This window comes from Danio aesculapii, chromosome 3 (assembly GCF_903798145.1).
Source record: "Danio aesculapii chromosome 3, fDanAes4.1, whole genome shotgun sequence".
Classification (NCBI taxonomy): Eukaryota; Metazoa; Chordata; class Actinopteri; order Cypriniformes; family Danionidae; genus Danio; species Danio aesculapii.
In genome coordinates, this window is record NC_079437.1 from 60105020 (window position 1) to 60129896 (window position 24877).

The following is a 24877-nucleotide window of genomic DNA, read 5'->3' on the forward strand; positions in this document are numbered from 1 at the left end:
GTAGCTACTTTGGCCATCTCTGTGAAAAATCAAGCATGAAATGAAAACAGACTTCATTTATTTATAGTTATAAAAAGATGTTCGTGAATCTGGGCCAGAATCTAAAATGCCGAATGTAATGCTGAGTTCAGACTGCATGATTTTAACCCCGATTTTGACTCGACAGGTTTTGAGAAATCGCTAACAAACGCCTGAAATCGCAGGTAAAACAACGCAATCTCACGGCAAGTCGTAACTTTTTTGATTTAGTGGCTGAATTTAGGTATGAATTTATATGATCGAATTCGTACAATTTAGTACGATTTGCTCATCCCCCAATGATGATTGGGTTTAGGGGTGGGGTTCATACCTGCCAACACACCCGTTTTTCCCGGGAGTCTCCCGTATTTCAGACCCATCTCCCGGAAAACTCCAGGAATTTAGGCCCCCAACCCCCTCCCGCTCCTCATTTTTTTGGTACAGTCTATAACACCCCCGGAGTGCCAACATTGGTGTAATGTCCCCCCCCCACACACACACTTTGCGTAATTTCCAGCATGCCACTCTCTGCACCTACACATGCGCGCTCTTCCTCCTCCGCCTCAATCTCCCGCCGAGCCTCCCGGATTTTCAGAGTCAAATGTTGGCAGGTATGGTGGGGTTGGGTGCCACGCCTCCTTTTTAATTTTCATTAGGGATCCTTGTACCAACCATTTCAGACACTGTGAGAGAAGAGCTGATGCTGCAGTGTGCATTAAAAGACAAACTTTAACCTAAATGAAGTTCAAATAATTCTTTAAAACTGTCCTAAAGAGGGCACTTTAAAACCTTTGGCTTGGAAAAGTCACAAAGTTAAGGCAGTAGCAGTTTCACGTTCATTTCGAACACAGACAGAGCTCAAATCCTTGTATATTCTCTTCCCTTTGTTTCCCGGTAGTGTTGCAGTGATCGTCTCCTCTGGAGGTGTGCTAGTGCAAGTATTTGCATAGGTCAAGTCATATCATATTTTGGTGGTGTTTTTTTGCAAAGACAGCAGACTGACACACTCGATGAGCTGTCAGGCCTGGGAAAAGCTCAACAGCTGTTCATTTCCGCTGAGGGTAGACTAGTTTCCCATGCTCGAGTGTGCATTAATTATTAGTGTCACTAGGCTGTTGTGAGTCTGTGCTGTGAGGTAGAGCTTCATATGCAGGCAGATCAGTGTCAGGCTCGGAGACTGAACCCCGCGGCTCCTCCGAGGACAGGATGTCAAACGGGACGTCAATGGATTGGACCGACTGACGAATGCTTTCTTCGTATGTGGGAGGAAGCTGTGGCGAAAACAGAGATAAAGCTGGAGTCAAACCACACATGTGACACAACAGTTTATACAGGATAGATGCATTAGGAGCACTTGTTCAGTGGTGGCTTTGCTGGTGACACACTTTTTTTAGTTTTACCCAAAAATGTAAGGCATTGAAATGACATTTCTCGTATCCCAAAAGACAGAATCGATTCGGAACTGACTGGAACTAATCATGAGTAATCCCAGTAAACTCAGAGTTTTATTTCAGTGTCAGCTCACACAACATCAAAACAACAATTACCATACTATATTATCAAAGATTGCACACTCCTATAATTAAAAAGTCATGTACTACCCCATATCCTGATAACGTCCGAGGCTAAGACACACTCTCCCAATTCAAAACTAGATTAAAGACCTATCTGTTCAGTAAAGCATACAGTCAGTGCACCACTTAGGAGGCTTCCACACAGGTTATGCGTCTTGTTGATATACACTGTAAACAGCAGCTACGCTAACTTCTTTATTCTCCATTTCCACCTGGGGATGCTCTTCCCGAGGCCCTCAGACTATGCAGAATCACTGATTCGATCCAAGACCAACGACGAGATGATCCCAAGGTTTCCATATCCTGGACCAGGCCGTATCCTGAGCAGCTACTGTGGTGGTCATGGAGGAGTGGAGAACATGAGACTGATTCCTGTGATGCTCCAGAGACAGACGAGTCTTCGCTGAGGCCAGCTTCCAGCCTCCGCCGCTGAGACTACAGCTCTGCACAAGACGTTTGGCCAGCGGAGAAATTAAAATGGCCGTGCCCAACTGAGCCTGGTTTCTCTCAAGGTTTTTTCTTCACTTTCGCCATTTAGTGAAGTTTTTTTTCCCTCTCCGCTGTCGCCACTGGCTTGCATGGTTCGGGATCTGTAGAGCTGCGCATCGTTGGATTTGCTCTTCAGTATTTGGACTCTCAGTAGTGATTATTAAACCACACTGAACTGAGCTCAACTGAACTGAACTTAAACACTACAAACTGAACTACACTGTTCCTATTTACTGTGACCTTTTATGTGAAGCTGCTTTGACACAATCTACATTGTATAAGCGCTATACAAATAAAGGTGAATTGAATATCTAAAAAGTTTGGACAGTATGGAAACACAAATTAAAAAAAGAAAATAGCGATTCCCAAATTGACTTTGACTTGTGTTTCATTGCAGACAGTACGAACACAAAATATTTCATGTTTTGTCCAGTCAGCTTTATTTCATTTGTTCTTATACATTCTTTCCTGTTATTCAGACCTGCAGTTTAGGGCTAGTAATCAGGTAAACTGGCTAAATAATGCTGTGAAACAGGTGTCAATACGTAATTGTAATTGCAATTATCATTTAGTACAGAAGCAGAATCCAAGAAAGGTCTAGTCCTTTAGGAGCAAAGATGGGCTGAGGATCGCCAGTTTGCCAACAAATACAGGAGTAAACTATTAAAATGTTTAAAAACAATGTTCCTCAAAGAAAGAGAGGTAGACATTTGGATATTTCACCTTCAACAGTGCAGAAAATCTGGAGGAATTTCAGTGCGTAGGGACAACAGTGATCTCCGATTCCTCAGACGGCACTGCATCAAGAATCCTCATTCATCTGTGAGCCAGATCACCACATGGGCTCAGGACTCAGGACAAACCTTTGTCAAGTTCCACAATACGTAGTTACATCCACAAATTCCAGCTAAAAATGTGTTGTGCCAAAAGGAAGCCCTATGTTAACAGTGTCCAGAAGCGTTGTTGACTTCTCTAGCCTCAGAGGCATCTGTGAAGGACCATCACACAGTGGAAATGTGTACTGTGGTTAGATGAATTAGTATTTCAGGTATTTTGGGGAGAAATGGACGCCATGTGCTCCAGACGAAATAAGAAAAGGATAATCCAGACTGTTACCAGCAACAAGTCCACAAGCCAGGGTCTGCCATGGTATGGGGTTGTGTCAGTGCCCTTGGCAAAGATAACTTGGACTTGATGCACCATTAATGCTGAAAAGTACATAGAGATCTTGGAGCACAATATGCTGCCTTCTTTTCCAGGGACACCCATGCATATTTCAACAAGACACTGGAAAACCACATTCTGCACACAGAAGAGGATACAGGTACTTGACTGTCCTGCCTGCAGTCCTGACCTGTCTCCAATGGAGAATGTGTATTGCATTTTGAAGCCCAAGAAATGCATCAACGAAGACCTCGTACTGTTGCCCACCCTAAGACTTGTTTGCAGGAAAAATGGGACAAAATGACACCTGAAACACTTTATCACTTGGTGTCTTCATTCCCTAAACGCCTTTTAAGTGTTGTGAAAAGGAATGCCAACATTGTAAAGTGGTAAATGCTTCACGGTTCCAACGTTATTGAAATGTGTTGCAGGAACCAAACTGGAATACGTACATTTAAAAACGTAGAAACATTATGAACACATTAAATAATGTGTTGTTGTGTTGTCTGCAATGAAACCAATGCCAACGTAAATGGAAATCACTACTTTCTGTTTTTATTTTTCCATACTGTCCCACCTTCAGTGTTTCTTTCTTCCCTACTATTGTCTGTCTCAGTCAGTCAGGGATGAGCAGATCTACCATAAGCCTTTGGTAACAAACTGCTGTGTTTACACTCGGGGCCCTCAGTGCAAACAGACACGTGGCTATTATTTTATTATTATTCAATATTGCTGCTGGTTGGCAGCTTAATACATCCTCGGAGATAAAGACCTTTGCTCTATGCTAATTCATAACACAGTGCTCATTGTTTATTTAAACAAATTGAACTGCTGATGTACCTTCTCAGCCTGCAGCAACTTTCCCTTCTGCATTTTATCCCTTGTCTTTCTGTTTATCATCAACATCCAGTCAAACCTTTGGAAACCGTAAGATTTGTTAATGTTTGAATAGAAGGCTCACCAAGGCTGCGTTCATCTGAGCAAATCTTGGAATTACCTTGAAAGGGGTCATTCTCCGAGGCAATCTCAGGGTCATTTCAGGGCAGACAGAAGTGAATAGGACGAGTTCAGTAAGAGCAGACAGATGGACAATGAGTGTATTCTCCACTGATGTTTACTCTTCCAGATAGAGTGCTTTGTCATGTTTGATGGCCATTTATTGGCATTAGCGTGTTTGTTTCGTAAAATGCTCTCAACCCAAACAGCAGCGCAGGTGAGGCCTGTGAGTGTCTGCTGTCCATTTCTGGGATATGATCATGTTACGCTGCGGTCATTCATACTCAACGTCTATTGTTGTGCTCTTCGGCTGCACCTGCTAGAGATGAGCAACTCGCTGACAGAGCAGATGAAAGCTTTTGAAAGCTCTGCGTGGTTCTTTTAACATCAAAACCACTAACTATAACTATTAAGTAAGGGATAAAGTTCATCCAGGAGGTAGTTGTTGCAGAATAAAGTCTGACAGGGTTATCAGCAGCCTGAAGCGGAACACTGTTGTATTTGATTGAATGGTTTATTCTGCGAAAACCACAGTACTGGATGTACTTTATCCCACTTATTATGTGCATACTTGCCACAAAACATCAAAATAAAACACAAAACAATATTCTGAGCCATAATAGTTTATTCATTCTTAAATTAAACGCAGAGCTGACGAACAAAAACAGCTGATGGAGTATACACTAACCTGCGCATTACTCAGACAGTAGATGACACCAAACAGTCAAAAACACAAAGCTGACAGAAACTAAAACAGCTGATGGAGTATACACTAACCTGCGCATTATTCAGACACAAGATGGCACTAAAGAGTTAAAAACACAAAGCTGACAGAAACTAAAACAGCTGATGGAGTATACACTAACCTGCGCATTATTCAGACACAAGATGGCACTAAAGAGTTAAAAACACAAAGCTGACAGAAACTAAAACAGCTGATGGAGTATACACTAACCTGCGCATTAATCAGACACAAGATGGCGCCAAACAGTCATAAACACAAAGCTGACAGTAACTAAAACAGCTGATGGAGTATACACTAACCTGCGCATTATTCAGACACAAGATGGCGCCAAACAGTCAAAAACACAAAGCTGACAGACATGAAAACAGCTGATGGAGTATACACTAACCTGCACATTATTCAGACACTAGTTGGAGACAAACAGTCAAAAACACAAAGCTGACAGAAGCTAAAACAGCTGATGGAGTATACACTAACCTGCACATTATTCAGACACAAGATGGCGCCAAACAGTCAAAAACACAAAGCTGACCGAAACAAAACTGGCTGAATGGAGCATATACTAACCTACATATTATTCATTCACAAGATGGCGCCAAACAGTCAAAAACACAAAGCTGACAGAACCGAAACTGGCTGAATGGAGCATATACTAACCTACATATTATTCTTTCACAAAATGTTGCCAAACAGTCAAAAACTGTGTTGTATGAGTGTGGATGTAAGTACATGGACGTGAATGTATTCACAAGAAGGTGATTCTCAGCTCCCGGATAAGTCTGCGTTATTTAGCAGTTGTTGGACATTAGTGTAATTAAGGAAATGAATAATGTATAAGCATCACCTCAGTCACAGTGGGTCCGTTGAGTCCGAATCGGTCCGCGATCATCATGTGGATCTGCCGTTGTCTGTCTTTTTTGCGAACGCTTTCATATGAGGGTAAACGAGGAAGACCCGGATCCAGAGAGGACAAATAATAACTGCTGGGCACACCGATGAGGAACAGAGAGCCAGACTGAAACACAACACATGCAGTTCAAATATTTGAGTTTGTCTAATATTTCCCAAATAATTTTTCACCGTATTTCCTATAATATTTTTTCTTCTGGAGAAAGTCTTATTTGTTTTATTTCGGCTAGAATAAAAGCAGTTTTTAATTGTTTTAAACTATTTTAAGGTCAATATTATTAGCCCCCTTAAGCAATATTAGTTTTGTATTGTCTCCAGAACAAACCACTGTTATACAATGACTTGCTTAATTACCCTAACTTTACCCTAATTAACCTAGTTAAGCCTTTAAATGTCACTTTAAGCTGAATACTAGCATCTTGAACAATATCTAGTCAAATATTATTTACTGTCATCATGGCAAAGATTTTTAAACCTCTGCTCTGTCAACTTTTGATGTTGAAAATTCAACTCTACAGTTTAACAAAGTGGGGTTTATTCACATTTTAGTAGCTTGAAATAATATAAAGTATAATATTTAGAGAAATAAGTGTGTAAAATAGCAGAAAGTGTGCTGCATTTTATTACAAGGTTTTTGTAGCATGGTATACAACACCAACTCAGACAATATAGCACTGCAAACTATTAAAAATGTCAATAAAAGTCACTTTTTGGAAGATTTTTAAGGTTAAAAGTTGTTGGAAGAAAGATCAAAATGCCATAATTCCATTCAAATGCATAAATAAATGGGGAAAACATCACAAAATACGGAAAATATCTATATTATAATATATATATATATATATATATATATATATATATATATATATATATATATATATATATATAATATATATTATAATATCTATAATATAATATTTTTTGCATGAAGTCAGATTCAACAAACTGATTTCTCATGCAGGTTTAAGGACACGAAGGTGAGAAGATGATGGCTGATTATTAATGGTTTTAGGTCAGTTAGGCTGCTGTGTGAATGCCGGCTCAGCAGAACTCCCATGTGAAAGTGCTTACCTGAGCAGTGATGTTATCGTGACCTGCGTCATGATTCTGCTCCACATCAGATGACGTGACCAGAGTCTGTCTGCTGCTGTAGTACTGAGGAGGAGATTCCTGATCAACACACACATGAAGAGCTCTGTTAACATGACAACCTGCGACATCATCAGTGACCATGGAGTCTTATCGCAAGACAGTGATCAACAGCTTCTTAAATCCTCAAAAGGTTTTAATATTTCTATACGAAACATATGTAGATTTATACAGTATATGTTGTGTTATATCATCTTTGCATCAAATGGGAAGAAACAAGAAACTAAAGTTGATGAAATGAAATCAAAATTGCTCACATTGCTAGTTTTGCGGTGAACGATTCATCTGTGCTTGTCATTAAGACAAAAAAACTATGTTTGCCCTTGTAATCATTAACGGAAATCTGCAAATGCACTTCCTGTTTGTTTTCAGTTTAATTCTCGGATTAGGGGCCCTATCATACACCCGGAGCAATAAGGCGCAAGACGTGTTTGCCCCGACGTGTTGCTATTTTCAGACCAGCGCAACCTAAATGTTCCTGTTTTCCGCTACGTTGTTTAAATTGTAAATTCTTTTGCACCACTTTGTGGACTCATGGGTGATCTGGTCTAGAAAAGAGGTGTGTTAAGGCGCATTGTTGGCACGTTGCTATTTTGAGGAACTAAGATAGACTAAGCAATATACCAGCTGAGAGGTGGTCTAAAGTCCAGTGCAGAGTGCGTTAGTTATACGCCTCGCCTACACATTGCTTAAAACACGCAGGATGTACAGCAATACGCAAATATCTTTACAGATATAAAAGGATTAAAATATTACAAAAATGATTATTTTCTCCATAAATATAAAAGCCACTGCCTGCATGCCTTCGTGATCTTAATCTTCTTGATTTTTTTGTTTATACGCGACAACTTGCTTTTGTATGATATCATTATTAGCAGTATTATTTATTATATTCATATTTATATTTGTTTTATTAAAAACAAGCTTAGATTTGTCCACCTGTCAAATGGGGCACAGGACGTGTGTTTAGATATAACTCAGTGTTTTGACCACACTTCGTTATTATTGTTCAGTTATTTGTTTGCTGGAGATTAGAACTGAATTTAGAAATAGTGTTGAAACAAATCTTTGCTCTTAACAAACTAAATTAATTATGTATGCTAATGGATGTCTGTGCGTACAACATGTTTCCTTATCCACGAACGAGAGAAAGAGAAAGCGAAAGTAAAGAGGCTGAATGGAGGAGGCTCGTTCTTTATCCTCGTGCTGCAGATGCTCTGTTTAACTGTTTTCTCGCTAGTGAGGCGTTCAGTTTTTACACTTACAAAGTCCGCCATGTAAATAGCAAATGCGCCATGGCGTGATGCAACTGACTCTTAAAGGGAATGTGAGATGAGACTCCGATTGGTTTATTCCCAAAACACACCCAGAACTCATTAAGAGAATAAGCACAACACCGTTAGACCGTGCGCCGCTGCGCAGAGCGTATTTATCCGTCCTTAAAATAGCAAAAGTAGATTCGGACACGTCCTTAATGCTTTTAAGCCCTGCGCTTAAGACTTTGTACCTAGATTGCTTAAATAGAGCCCTAGGTCTGTCTGAGGTATTGGGCGTGGCTAACATACTTAACCACGCCCCACCAGCTGTCAGTTTTGACAACAAACAGTAATGATGATGAGGAGGAGGAGTCTGTTAGGTTGTAATAACTCTCCCCAAGCCCTTTTCCTCATCTTTCTGAATGAAACACCTACTTTACTACATCCAATCAGCTCACAGTAGAAAAAAAACAAGCCACTCCCACTGTTTACTTATTTAATATTCCATTTCTTTATAGGAACTGCATCACAATATGGAAAAAAAAAACGGACTTGAACGCTTACAGTATGTGCGGGGTGTTTCCAGAGTGTATGGAAGTGAGACAGTAATTTTGACGTTCTCACTTCTGGCTGTGGTGATCAGTTTCACTATTTGCTTCCTTTTTCTGAAAGTCATGATAACACAAGCTTTTCTTTTGATATTTGATCAATCTGGAATGCAAAAAATGTGTTTGTTGTACTCTCCCATTCACTGCACTCCGAGTTTACTCAACGACTTCAGCTGCTGAGAAACCAGGAAATGTGCAATGGGTCTATGCAGATGCTAACATTTATGTCATGTTTCTGTTGATGTTTTGGAAATAAGTCTGACCACCATCTGAGCGTTTATTTGAACAGTAAAATATTTTTTACGTTTAAAATACATGTTTATAAATATAATAATAATATAAATCTACTGTGTGTATTTATATATGCATTTATCGTGTATGGCCTTACACCAAAAGCACCTCACAATCATGTGAGGGGGGTGACTCTCCACACCACCACCAGTGTGCAGCATTCACATCCTCCCTTTTAGGTACTGACCAGGCTCAGCCCTGCTTAGCTTCAGTGAGTAACCAGGCTTGGCCTGCAGGGTGATACGGCTGTGGCTAAAGTTTAAAAGTTGTGTGCATACGTTTTTTAAGCATATTTTCAAAATGTATGCGCATCTTGCTGTGGATATCGGAAGTGATATCCGTGTGTTATTTTGGTAAAAGCATTTGGCTGCGTTGGCTTTTCTTTTCTAGTTTGCTTTTAAAATCGCTATTGATCGGGTTTACAGAAGCTGGGTCATTTTAGGCAAGCTGATATATTATGCGGAAAAAAAGTGCGTTAATATTCGCAGTAATGCACACAGCGCCCTCTGGTGGATTTACAAAAAACGGCACATATGAGAAATCGTGCCACCAGTGATGTATCTGAGATTGTCAAAAATGTACACGGCGCCCTCTAGTGGATCTGTGAAAACAAAAACTGCAAGAAGACGTAGTCCAGTGTTCATATTTCGCAGTTTTTGATAATGTATCTCTGGGCACACACAAAGTCCCTTTAAGGCAGGTCATTTCACTCTGTGGCCAACTTTGAAACGCCTCTCTGTTTGGATAGGGAACATCAAATTTTCTAGAACTGTTTGCCAAGCTTACGATTAAATTTTATATTAGGAATCACCAATAAAATTAAACAACAACTGTCTCTTCGGTTTCATTTCTAAACGTTCGAATCACACAAAATCTGCAGAAACGTAAGTCTGGACCAAGCCCCTCCCCTGGAAAATCGCCAGTCTATAGCGATCGCTGATTGGCTCCTGTACTAGTAGGCGGGGCTTCATTCACCATATTGATCGTTACAAAACTATAGGAGTAACGCATCTTTTGTATTTTAGTCTTTGGCATGCATCCCCAATGCGCCTGGGTTGTTAGATTTGGCGTGGGCTTTCAGTAGTACTTGTGCCTGTAAATAGCCAGCAGGGGTCCTGCAGGAGTTTGTTATTTTCCTTGTCAAGTACTCATGATGTAATCGACACGTGTGATGTCATCGTTTTCACTTCAACATGCTTCTGACATCATGAGACGATAATGGTGTAGTTTTCCAAAGTGACGATGTTTTTCATCCTGACTGCATGTCAAGCGATCAGCCGTCTTGATTTAAAGCCTCACACCCTCCTCTATTGTCGGTGTAATGTCTCTCCTCCTCTTCCTACTCCAGAGTGTCCTCGGGATGGTCGTAAATTACGCCGCTGAAGGGAAGACCACCAAGGCCACTTCCTCCATGATCTGCCCACCCGTGCAGCTCTAGATTGGGCAGGCGGAGAGGAATTCCTGACACTCACTGATCACCCTCACCTAAATAGAGGGCTTTGTGTCCCGGGACAATGAGGAGTCTTCCTGCGTCATCAGGCTCCTGTGGAACAAACCCCTTGCTGCTGTTTTAAACGTCTCCCTGTGTTTCACACACTTGTTTCTGTGGCAGGTACTAGTAAACCAGTGCACTGTGTTTTATTGGCCATGTGTCACACGGACAGCATTACTAGTCATTAGTTCACAAGCTGGACAACACCAGCAGAGAGGGGTCCGAAACTAATCATGGCTCAGGGGGAAATGGACTGTAAGTGATACAATGACCTACAATCAGTGTCTTTTTTCTGTTCACTTTTTAATGGTATCCTTTGAGATATAACAGTGGTTTGTTCTGTAGACAATCAAAAAATATATATAGCTTAAGAGGCTAATAATATTGACATAAAAATGGCCTTCTTCACCTCAGGAAACCGCGAATCCGGCTCCTTCTGTAGATGGTTTTTAACTTCGCACATGTTACAATCACCAGAGATCTAGTGGCTACGGATTGCTGGAGAACTACACACATGCCACGTTAATAAACTACAACTCCCAGCATGCACCTCGCACACACCAGTTCCTGATTTTTACTGATTACACACACACAGCTGGAAGATTTCAGGCACTATAAACTCAGCACACACATATACTGTTAAGTAAGCATTACGATGCGTTTTCCCTTGCCTTGCCGTGTTTGACTCTTTTGCTGTGTATGTTTGTTACGTTGTTTGCCGCCTGTACTGTCCATTGCCCTGTTTATTTACCACGCTTTAGATTATCTGTCTGCACCTCTTTGTTCCTGACCTTTGCTTGCAAGATAACTCTCTTAATAAACTACTATTGGATCCTCACTTCGGTTCCCGCGTCTCTCAAAAAATTACGTTTGCAGATGGTTGAAAATACTTATGAGAAACAAAAACTATTAGCTTTTTGGGTGACAACTTAATTGTTTCATGTTCAATCCACTTAAACTTGCAAAAACTAACAAGCTAACATTAGGGTAGGTGTAGACGTTAATAACTGTGATAGCTGGGTTTAGAGTTGGGGAAGGTGTAGACATTAATAACTTTAAAGGTTGAATTTAGCATTGGATTAGGTGTAGACGTTAATAACTGATGGATACAGCGCCATCTTGCCGACAACATAGTTACTACAAGTTACGCCCCTGTCTTGCAGTCTGCAGACAGACCCTACTCCGTTTTTTCAGCTCATTTTAACAAAGCTGTGACCATTTAGATAATCGCGACAATTTTGGTCACTACTATCATCCAATGAAATTTCACTGTAAAATAAAGCTGGGTTCCACCTAATTATTTCATGTTGTCCCAACACAAATCAATTAAGTTAACCTAATCGTTTTTTTTTTTGGAGTAAATTAAACAAAAAAACAATTAAGTTTACCCTAAAAAACTGAAGAATTGTGTTAATTCAGCTCAATTTAAATAAGTAGTTTGAACAAGCAGCTATTTTTTTTCTGAGTACCATTACATCACCTATATACTATATAACTGCAGGTTAACTATGTTTACATTTAACTTTAACTGTTAAAAGCTAGGGCAACGTGGTGGCGCAGTAGATAGTGCTGTCGCCTCACAGCAAGAAGGTTGCTGGTTCAAGCCTCGGCTGGGTCAGTTGGCGTTTCTGTGTGGAGTTTGCATGTTCTCCCTGCGTTCGCGTGGGTTTCCTCCGGGTGCTCCGGTTTCCCCCACAGTCCAAAGACATGCGGTACAGGTAAATTGGGTAGGCTAAATTGTCTGTAGTGTATGAGTGTGTGTGTGTGTGGAGATGGGTTGCAGCTGGAAGGGCATCTGCTGCATAAAACAAATGCTGGATAAGTTGGCAGTTCATTCCGCTGTGGTGACCCCAGATTAATAAAGGGACTACAAGAAAATGAATGAATGTTAAAGTTATTAGTGACTAATAACTAGGCCCACACAGAATCTGCAGATTTATAGCACATTGAGTCTAAATGTATGTAAATGTATGAGTAAATTTATATTTATTCAGTTTTTACAATAATTTCAGTATTATTATTGACTAATATGAAAACGTTCACTTCATTTATTTACAATACAGTTTGTAAAGTCATATTTTCTGTCTTTTAGTAGAGATATTATATGAGAGACTTGCTGATCTAATTGGATTTGCATTGTAAACATTAAATAAAAGTTAAAAAGGTATTATCTTTTATATCATATGTTAAGTTTTTAGTTTTGACACTCCCAAAATCATTCCACCTGGCCTTACTAATAACTTAAACTTTTCCTAATTTGATTGTAATGCAATGATGTGCACCTTTTGCAAAGCTGCTTTGAAACAACAATTATTGTGAGTAATCTTGAATTAAATTTCTAATATTGTCAGACAATAAGAAAATGCAACAATCAAATCTAAAAAGCTAATGTTGTCTCTTGATAAACCTAAGGCTAATCAGCGTAGAGCAGCGGGATGCTCCTGACAGCTCTGACATCCCTCACGGTGACGTATTCTGACCTTTCCCATCACCCGTCCCATTCGGGCCCCTGAGAGACACGTTCAGTAAATGAGGGGTCAGAGGTTTCCTTCCCTCACCGCCGTCGCCTCATCCTGAAAGAAAGACGTCCTTTTGTGCGCTCTTGTGATTCAGTGTGAAGCGTGTAAAATCAGTGAAGTCGGGGGAGGACGGTGAGCCTTTTTCAGCGCCTGACCTGAAGGAAAACCTTTGTTTTTTTACTTACTCTGATCCCCCACCAAAACACCGCAGCTGGAGATCAAATGCTCTTAAATATATTAAAAAAGGAGTTTTATTCAACACATTTTTAAACATATTAGTGTTAATAATCAGTGGTGGAAAGAGTACTGAAAAATCATACTTAAGTTAAAGTACTACTACTCGCCTAAAATGTTGTGCGAGTAACAGTGTCTGTTGTAAATATTACTCAAAGTATGAGTAAAAAGTAGAGCTTTCAAAAGTACTCAAGAGTAGTGAGTAGTGAGTATTACGCTGTAAAAAGCTGATATGTTTACATCTAATTTGTGGATGTGTGTAAACGTAACATTCTGTAGTGCATTTAGTTATTGCTCAGCAGGCACACAACGTCATAAGAGGTTAATATTAGGTTAGATTTAGGTTGTGATGTCAGGTGACCAAAATTCAATGTGTAGCCAGCGTCTAAGGACGTTATTTTGACGTTCAATAACGACGTTGATTTTAGGTTGTGTTAGAAAGTGACCAAAATCCAACGTCGAGCCAACATCTTAAAGCAGCGTCATATTGACATCAAATACTGACATTTATACATCAGGTATGGCAACATCTGATAGACGTCATAATGGTAACGCCCACACAACGTCAAGCTGTAACATCATTAGACGTTGATATTTGGTTGATTTTAGGTTGGACGTTGACGTCAGCCTGACGTTGGGTTCTGATGTCAACCTGATTTTCATTTCCAAACAAAATGCAACATCCCCACAACGTTGGGGTACAACATTAATCTGACGTTATGTTGGTGTCTTGTGCCTGCTGGGTGTTTAAGGCCATTTTGGTCATCATACAGTAAACATCCGTCATCTTCTCATATATGACATGAATCTAAACAGTCTCTGGGTTATTGCCTGTAAAGATTTTGGACATCTTGGACACTTTTAATGCTTCCAAACAGTTTTCTGCTATTATAAATCACCCATGTCTTGAGGAAGTTCATTATGAGGTGATTTATCTTCTGTGTGCGATTTGATTGGACAGGAATCACAGGACTGATTTGTACAATACCCATAGACAAGAGAAAATAAAGTAGTGACTGCAGATTGCCGATATTACCGATACTGCAGTAAAATGTACTCAAGGAACAGTAAAAGTACACATTTATAAAACTACTTACTAAATCACAATTACTAATCCAAAACTAATATTGCTTAAGGGGGCTAATAATATTAACTGTAAAATGGTTTATAAAAATTAAAAACTGCTTTTATTCTAGCCAAAATAAAACAAATCAGACTTTCTCCAGAAGAAAAAATATTATAGGAAATACTGTGAAAAATTCCTGAATCTGTTCAACATCGTTTGAGAAATATATATAAAAAATCACAGTAGGGCAAATAATTTTGACTATAGATTAAATCTGCTTCATTTCAGTTATCTTCATCATAGTTGAAGATTTGTGTAAATTACCACAGTATTTTACAGTAATATGAACTGTATTTTACTGTAGGACTGTTATGTAGCATGTTACTGTAGTTTAAAGTTTAATTGTGAAATTACTGTATATTTTACAGTAAAAATATACATATACTTCTGTAAATACTTATACAGCAAGATAAACGGTGCTCATTCACATATTCATTTATTAATGTTTCTTCAACTTAGTCCCTTTATTCATCAGGGGTCACCACAGCGGAATGAACCACCAACTATTCCAGCACATGCTTTACACATGCCCTTCCAGCTGCAACCAGTACTGGGAAACACCCATACACTCTCACATTCACACACACCCACAGTCCAAACACATCCGCTATAGGGGAATTGGAGGAACTAAATTGGCCTTAGTGTATGAGTGTGTGAGTGTGTATGTGTGTTTCCCAGTACTGGGTTGCACCTGGAAGAGCATCTGCTATGTAAAACATATGCTGGAATAGTTGGCGGTTCATTCCACTGTGGCGACCTCTGACATAGAGACTAAGCCGAAGGAAAATGAATGAATGAATTCTGTGGAAAATGTCCTTGCTATGTCTAACATCACTTGGAAAAAATTTGGATTAAATTTCACAAGGCGTCGAATACATTTATTCTTCATCAAGTAAAAGAGTTGTTAAAAGCCAAAACATCGCTGTGTTTAAGTATTTCAGGAGCGATTATAAAGAAGCATCGTTTAGGACAGGATTGCTCATTCACGTAACGCCTCAGCGAATGCATTTACATGCACATTCTTAAACTGATTATGCTGAGTAAAGCCAACAATGTGTGTGGTCATGCAAACAACTTAAACCAATCAGCACAGCTTGATCAACAGATCTCTGCTCATTACTCTCACTTTGCATGACATGTAAACACCTTTACCGCAGCGTGATGGCTCAGTGGTTAGCACTGTCACCTCACAGCAAGAAGGTCACTGCTTCGAGTCCTTGGTGGGCCAGTTGGCATTTCTGTGTGGAGTTTGCATGTTCTCCCCATGTTGGCGTGGGTTTCCTCCGGGTGCTCCGGTTTCCCCCACCGTCTAAACACATGCGCTATAGACCTTTTTCTTTGTTGCTGAATGGAGGGTGCCATAGTGACCAGCGGCTTCCGATAGGCTGCTTAGAACTTCCGTTGAGAATTGATAAAGATATTTGTCGCTCACATGGGCAACGCTTCAAAAGGCCCAAATGTAATGTCCATCAAGCGCATGTTTTCATTGAAAATCAAAAGAAAAGTAGCAAACTAGAAAGGAAAAACGCATCCACGAAAGTAAAGGAGTAAAGAGTAAACGTAAAGTAAAAAGAAAGTAAAGAGGCCGAATAGAGGAGGCTCGTTCTTTATCCCCGCACTGCAGACTCTTTAACTGTTTTCTCGCTAGTGAAGCGTTCAGTTTTTACACTTACAAAGTCGCCATGTAAATAGCTAATGTGCTATGGCACAACGCAACTGACTCTCAAAGGGAATGGGTGATGAGACTCTGATTGCGTTTTAGACTTTGCGCCTAGATCGTTAAAATAGAGCCCTAAGGATGTCAATGTCTGTTTTTTTCCAGCATTCTTCAAAATATCTTCCTTTGTGTTTAACAGAAGCTCAAATAGGCTTTGAAATCAAAGAGGAGGATGAATAAACAATGACAGAATATTTATTTTTGAGTGAACTATCAGACACTGTAAAAATATATCCATAAATTTGCAGTTTTCCGTATTTTGTGATTCATGTTTTTATTTTACCCATTTACTTCTGCTTTTGAATTGCATTATGGGATTTTGATCTTTCTCCCAACAACTTTTAACCTTGAAAAGTTCCAAAAAGTCACTTTTATGAACATTTTTAGTAGTTTAAAGTGCTATATTGTCTGAGTTGGTGTTGTATATTATGCTTCAAAACCTTGTAAAATAAACTGCCAGCACTTTTTTTTTTGCAAATTTAAAAACCTATTTCTCTAGATATTATTTATTATATTATTTCAAACCACTAAAATGCCAATAAAAGTCACTTTGTTAAACTCTAGAGTTGAATTTTCAAAAAGTCGACAGAGCAGAGATCAACATCCCATGATGCAATTCACAACTGCAAATAAACAGACAAAACGGTGCATTCATAAAACTGTTTTCATTGTAAAGTGTTAAAGCAGGTAATTTAGATGTTTTTTTTTTTTGGGGGGGGGTAGTAAAGAAGTAAAAGTAAATCTGAAGAAATTGTAACGTGCTCAGAAACATGACGGCAGTGTTTGATACAGGGAATGGGCTGAATATTGCCAGCTAACCTGTTAAATCAAGAAAGATTCATATGCCACTGCAGACACAATCCACACTGTATAAAGTGCTATAAAGGTGACTGGAATTGCACATGCGAAGGTCGTTTTATCGCAGACCTCTCATTTAGCCTGCTCATTTAGTGTGTCTATCTTCAGCAGATGTGTTTTGCATTTCCTCTTGGTGGGAGTACAAATGTGGAGGCAGCTTCCCTGTGTTTCTCAGATAAGGTTAAAGATCTCACCGGGTCGAAAGTGAACAGGAAAAGGAAATTATGCTGAGGTTTGACTCCAGGGTAGGCATGAGAAATCTGCCTTATCACAAGATGAACTCTGAACCAACAACTGAAACCAGGTTCATTGTAAATAGGTGGCATTTTTTGTAAAACTTAAAATACGTTGCTCCGGGTGCGTTTTGTTGCACGTTTCAGATGAGAAATCCACTTGAGGACGCTGTCTACATTTGTGCGAATCTGAATTATGTTACTTAGGGTGCGTTTTGTTGTACGTTTCAGATGGCATATCCACTAGAGGGCGCTGTCTACATTTGTGTGAATCTGAAATAGGTTACTTAGGATGCGTTTTGTCGTACGTTTCAGAGAGAAATCCACTAGAGGGCGCTGTCTACATTTGTGCGAATCTGAAATATATGACTTAGGGTGCGTTTTGTTGTATGTTTCAGAGAGAAATCCACTAGAGGGCGATGTCTACATTTGTGCGAATCTGAAATACGTTACTTAGGGTGCGTTTTGTCGTACGTTTCAGAGAGAAATCCACTAGAGGGCAATGTCTACATTTGTGCGAATCTGAAATACGTTACTTAGGGTGCGTTTTGTCGTACGTTTCAGAGAGAAATCCACTAGAGGGCGCTGTCTACATTTGTGTGAATCTGAAATAGGTTACTTAGGATGCGTTTTGTCGTACGTTTCAGAGAGAAATCCACTAGAGGGCGCTGTCTACATTTGTGCGAATCTAAAATATATGACTTAGGGTGCGTTTTGTTGTACGTTTCAGATGAGAAATCCACTAGGGGGCGCTGTTTACGTTTGTGCAAATCTGAAATATGTTACTTAGGGTGCTTTTTGTTGTATGTTTCAGAGAGAAATCCACTAGAGGGCGCTGTCTACATTTGTGCGAATCTGAAATATATGACTTAGGGTGCGTTTTGTTGTATGTTTCAGAGAGAAATCCACTAGAGGGCGATGTCTACATTTGTGCGAATCTGAAATACGTTACTTAGGGTGCGTTTTGTCGTACGTTTCAGAGAGAAATCCACTAGAGGGCGCTGTCTACATTTGTGAGAATCTGAAATACGTTACTTAGGGTGTGTTTTGTTGTACGTTTCAGATGACAAATCCATTAGAGGGTGTTTTGTTGGAGGTTTTCATGTCCTTCTTGTACACATCTAGACGAAGGTGGTGCTTATCCTACAGATCAGCTAACGAACCACTGAGCTAAATCCTTCCCTAAACCTAAAACAGCATGAAAATAATCTTTTATTCTTCAATAATACGTCCTTGTAAATATCATTAAAGTAATAAGGCGAAAAAGTTTTGCCATCATACTGCCCTCTAGTGTTGATTTCACCTATAAACTACAGTCAAACGCACAGATTGCTGAAGTATGTTTTTGTAGTTTCACAACAATGTAAGCTGAAGCACATATTTCCATTTTAGTCTAATCTAACTGCACATCCTCAAGTGTGAACACACATTAGAAGAGAAACAAGAGTAGGTCACACAGGTAGACTAGCTAGAAATACACTGCACCCTCTGCCCAAGTCAGTAATATATTTTCAGCCAGTGTTGAGCGATGAATTGAAAAGAAATGAATATTTATAACCTACAATCAACACAATTTCCTCATGTCTGTTATTTCTATTGTTTTTTAAATCCTGTCAATACTATCATACTATCAACATCATATTCTTTGTTGCCAGTTAATTATTTTGGGGGGGCGGAAACGGTGACAATTCGAAGGCCATTTAATTAATTTAAAGTGAATTAGTCATACTTTAAACAAATACTATTATTTAAATATATTGATTACCACATTAAAGCACAAGAGAAGTACTTGATTATAATCTTACCAGTGGTATTAATTAATATAATATACATTTTAAAATTGAAATCTTTCAACTGGACTAAACTGAAACTTCATGTGTAATTTAAGTTACAATGAAATCAACTTCTCAGAATAAACAGAAATCAATAAATCTGTATTTATTTGACCATGAACACCTGTCAGTACATTAAGCAGTAAAAAAAGTGCTCTTAAGTTCAGTTAAATGTATTTAATATCAATTTAAACTACAATAAATTTTCATTTATTGTCTGAAAACATCAAGTATATTCTTTTGAAGAGCACTTTTTCCACAATAAACACTGTTTTAAAAGTGCCCCTGGTTAAGTTTCACTCAGTTTACTCTCTGATTACTGTGTAATGTGCACTGTGTACTGTGTGTGTCACAGTTTTATCCTCTTGAACAGGATGTTTAGATGCTTCAAACATCTGACTCACAGCAACGTTTCTCTTCTTAAAGCTGACTAAATGTTCAGGCATTAAATGTTGTTGTTTTTTTGCTTACGCTACTATTCTTGGTTTGTTTTGCTCATCATTGCAGCTGACGTTAACAATGTACAAGCCGAGTCAGAGCGTTCGGTGAAGTACACAATGAAATTGAGCACAGTTAAGGAAAAGATAATGAGTAATCTCTGTTTGTGTGTCAGTGTACCAAACGTGCAGAAATAAAAACATCCAGGGACACTCTTCATTCGCAGGGTTATCAAACTAGGTCAGATAGGTAACTCTTCAACTATACTTGAAACTTTTTCTCCACTCATGTGAAAATGCACAAAGTATTTTCACAAAGTAATAATACACAAAGTATAAAATTATATGCATTTTAGTACAATCATTTTAAATATTAAAAAGGTTTTGTAAAAGTAAATCTTGCAGATATTATATATAATATTATGTTATAAATATAACTAAATAAATATAATTGTTTAATACAATACTCTATATAGCCTATATGTCAAAATATATGTAGTTTTTTTGTAACTTGCAGATATATACAATAATAATAATAATAATAATAATAATAATAATAATAATAATAATAATAATAATAATAAAATAATAATAATAATAAAAAAAATAATTTAATATTAAATTAGTACAATTTTAAGATATTTCTGTGCTGCTGTGCATCCCTGTGTGTGCAATAAGCAACATGTATTCACGTTTTGGACTTTTATAAGCTCTTTAAATAGCGAACAATGCCACAGTGTCCCTCCTTTTCATCTCAGCATACCCATGGGTGCACAAATTGGATGCAAATATCTTTTCTATGGAAAAAAATGAAAGCAAAAGACGTGAAAATTCACCTGAAACTTCTTACCATGTCAGTACGAGATTCCCGATAAACCCTCATTTTGCAGCAAAGAGGAACCTTTCGGTAGAGGATCAGCAGTAGCACCACGATCATGAAGAAAAACACCAGACAGCAGACTGGAAAAAACACAACATCAGTGGTTTTCAAAACACTTGGCCTGACTTTTTTTTTAATCTACCAGTCATGCAATAAAAATGATTGAAAATCTCATTGATGGGGTTAGAACTGTCGCCTAACAGCAAGAAGGTCGCTAGTTCCAATCCCGGCTGAGCTAGTTGGCATTTCTCTGTGGAGTTTGCATGTTCTCCCTGTGTTGGCGTGGGTTTCCTCTGGGTGCTCTGGTTTCCCGCACAGTCCAAGCACATGTGCTATAGGAGAATTGATTAACTAAATTGGTCGTAGTGTATGAGTGTGTGTGTGAATGTGAAAGTGTTTGGGTGTTTCCCAGTACTGGGTTGCAGCTGGAAGGGCATCTACTGTATAAAAATATGCTGGAATAGTTGGCGGATCATTCCGCTGTGACGACCCCTGATAAATAAGGGATTAAGCGGAAAGAAAATGAATGAATCTCACTGATGTTTTAACATTGAAGACATTTTATAGTATTTAATTTGCTTTCCATGTATATGAAATCACTTTTTTAAATTTGATGTGGACATCTGGTCTTAGACCCATAGGCCTGTATAGGTCAAATCAATTAAATTAGGTTCAATTAAGTTCATAACATAATTAAGTTATGATATTAAAGGTGTAATAACATGTCCATATGTTAAGTACAATATATGTGCTCCATGATAGTGTGAAGTGAACAGGGTTGGGTGTTATTAGTTACAAAGTAACTAGTTACTGTAATTAAATTACATCTTCAGCGGAAAAAAGTTACTTATAATGTACTCACCTTACTGTACATTAATTCAAGTTCTGGGTCAACCAACTCAGAGAAGCAGATGAGTCATATTTATTTGTTTTATGTATATATTCATTCATCCATTTTCCTTCGGCTTAGTCCCTTTATTCATCAGGGGTTCATGTGTTTGGACTGTTGGGGAAACCGGAGCACCCGGAGGAAACCCACGCCAACACTGGGAGATCATGCAAACTCCACACAGAAATGCCAACTGGCCCAGACGGGACTCGAACCAGCGACCTTCTTGCTGTGTTATGATTTATGATATATATTAAATTGAAAGAACCGTAGATTTTTTAAATGATATTGAAATCGTTTATATTTCTATAAACATCTGATCTCCATATATCTGATTTCCATATACGTCTGAGTTCCACAGTTTCAAATATACACACTTTTGTCCCGAGCGGCCAAAGTCTTCAGAAGAGTCGTGTAGGTTATGTTTTTAGACGTTTTTTTAGACAATAGTTTAATTTTAGATAACAGTTTTAGACCTTGTTCTCTGCTGTTACGAATATTTGATGATTTATAATCTGTAGCGTTAGATTTTTACAAAATGATATTGAAATCGTTCTTAAAACTTGGTCAGTAAATGGTTAATTATATTGTGGATGAACTGTCCCTTTAACTACAGTAATTATTTTCATAAACATCTGATTTTTATTTAAAAAATACACACTTTTCTCCAGAGCGACCAAACTCCTCAGAAGAGTCGTTTAGCGTCGTGTTTTAGACAATTTTTAAATTAGTTTTAATTTTAGACAAGAGTTTTAGACTTGTTTTCTGTTGATACAAATATGTGATGATTCAGAATCGGTAACGTTAATTTTTTTAAAACATTGAAATTATTAAATGGTTAATTATGTTGTGCGTGAATGTCCCTTTAACTACAGTAATTATTTTCATAAACATCTTATTTCCATTTCAAAAATACACAGTGTTCTCCCGAGCGAAGAGTCATGTATCATAGTTTTTTTAGACATATTTTAGACAATAGTTTAATTTTAGATAACAGTTTTAGACTTTGTTTTCTGCTGATACAAATATGTCATGATTTATAATCGGTAATGTTTATTATTTTTTAAATATTGAAATCGTTAAACAGTGAATTATATTGTGTGTGAACTGTCCCTTTAAATACGATATTTATTTTCATAAACATCTGATTTCCACAGGTTAAAAAATAAACACTTTTCTCACAAGCGACCAAAGTCCTCAGAAGAGTCGTGTAGTGTTATTTTTAGCTGTTTTTTAGACGACAGTTTTGATTTTAGTTTCAGACCTTGTTTTCTGCTGATACAAATATGTGATGATTTATAATCGGTCACGTTTATTTTTATATTGAAATCATTCAAAAAACTTGTTCAGTGAACGGTTAATTTTAAATTGTGGGTGAACTGTCCCTTTAACTAAGGTATTTATTGTCATTAACATCTGATTTACATTTGAAAAATACACACTTTTCTCCAGAGCGACCAAAGTGTTCAGTGACCAGAGTGGTGTAGGTTCATTTTTTAGACGTTTTTTAGACGTTTTTTAGATGACAGTTTAATTTTAGATAACAGTTTTAGACCATGTTTTCTGCTGATACAAATATGTGAGGATTTATAATCGGTTATTTTTTTTAAGTATTGAAATTGTTAAACCGGATAAGTTGGCGGTTCATTCTGCTGTGGCGACCCCTGAGTAATAAAGAGACCAAGCCGAAAAGAAAATGAATGATGAATGAATGAATGATGAAATCGTTAAACGTTTAACTATAGTGTGGGTGAACTGTCCCCTTAAATACGGTATTTACTTTCATAAACATCTGATTTTCACAGTTTCAAAAATACACACTTTTCTCCAGAGCCTCAGAAGAGTCGTGTAGCGTCGTTTTTTTTAGACATTTTTTAGACGACAGTTTAATTTAACAGTTTTAGACTTTGTTTTCTGCTGATACAAATATGTGATGATTTATAATCGGTCACGTTTATTTTTATATTGAAATCATTCAAAAAACTTGTTCAGTGAACGGTTAATTTTAAATTGTGGGTGACTGTCCCTTTAACTAAGGTATTTATTTTCATTAACATCTGATTTACATTTCAAAAATACACACTTTTCTCCAGAGCGACCAAAGTGTTCAGTGACCAGAGTGGTGTAGGTTAATTTTTTAGACGTTTTTTAGACGTTTTTTAGACGACAGTTTAATTGTAGATAACAGTTTTAGACCATGTTTTCTGCTGATACAAATATGTGAGTATTGAAATTGTTAAACTGGATAAGTTGCCGGTTCATTCCGCTGTGGCGACCCCTGAGTAATAAAGAGACCAAGCCGAAAAGGAAATGAAAGATGAATGAATGAATGATGAAATCGTTAAACGTTTAACTATAGTGTGGGTGAACTGTGCCTTTAAATACGGTATTTACTTTCATAAACATCTGATTTTCACAGTTTCAAAAATACACACTTTTCTCCAGAGCCTCAGAAGAGTCGTGTAGCGTCGTTTTTTAGACATTTTTTAGACGACAGATTAATTTTACAGTTTTAGACTTTGTTTTCTGCTGATACAAATATGTGATGATTTATAATCGATAACGTTAGATTTTTTAAATATTGAAATCGTTAAACGGTTAATTATATTGTGGGTGAGCTGTCCCTTTAAACGCGGTATTTATCTCCATACATCTGAAATAGTTTTACTCACAGGCTCCCACCACGATAGTGCGCTGGTCCTCCGGGAAGCTCATGGAGGGGACGGTCGGTGGCACAGTGCTGGACATCTCCCAAAAAATACACACTTCTCTCCCTTTTCTCTCCTCAAAATGCCTCAGAAAAAGTCCTCATAGAAGTCGTGAAGCTTCATTTCACAACTGATGAGAGTCTCAGACCTACAGCTGAACGTCTGTCACGACACACATCCTATTTGGTCAACCCTCACGAAGCACCGGACACTTTGTTGGCATCCGTGAACAGACTGGGGAAATCCTACTATGGCGAGGAGTTTTGTCTTATAAATAACAATAAGCGTCGTGAGTGGACGGTTGCTAAGCGACGATTGCGCGAGCTCATTAATATTCATGAGGTCTGCCTTCATCTTAGTAGAATTTCTTCATTTCGGCGTCAGAGTTAAAAGATTTATAGATTTAAAGTAACTTATACTTATCATAGCGTTTATTTACTGCTACTCTGATGATTTGAGGTGCTTCTTTTATCCTCGCCTGTTAAAGTCGCTTATTTGGATAAAAATAAATGTTAAGTAAATGTAGGATAATGTGAAATAAACAAAAGTATGTATGTATATATATATATATAATTAATCAAAAATGAAAATTAACATGTTTTGTTTTATAAGATTAAAAACACAAGCTGAAACATTTCTCAAACATTTTATTTATTTTCATATGTACACACACACACACACACACACACACGCACGCACGCACGCACGCACACACGGATAAGGCATGTATGTTCTTTTTCTGGACCCAATTTG

The 24877-nt window shown here is 38.1% G+C and overlaps 1 protein-coding gene across 1 annotated transcript; it reads right to left on the reverse strand.

Annotated features, from left to right (window-relative positions):
- Positions 1-512: 512 nt before the first annotated feature.
- si:ch73-364h19.1 (uncharacterized) lies at positions 513-24349 on the reverse strand. Its single transcript, XM_056452498.1, has 5 exons — positions 24089-24349; positions 20498-20607; positions 6967-7065; positions 5831-6001; positions 513-1289 (listed from the first exon to the last, which is right to left on the reverse strand). The coding sequence occupies exons 1-5, from the start codon at positions 24162-24164 to the stop codon at positions 1110-1112; spliced, it is 636 nt and encodes a 211-aa protein (XP_056308473.1). The 5' UTR covers positions 24165-24349; the 3' UTR covers positions 513-1109.
- Between the last annotated feature and the right edge of the window lie 528 nt (positions 24350-24877).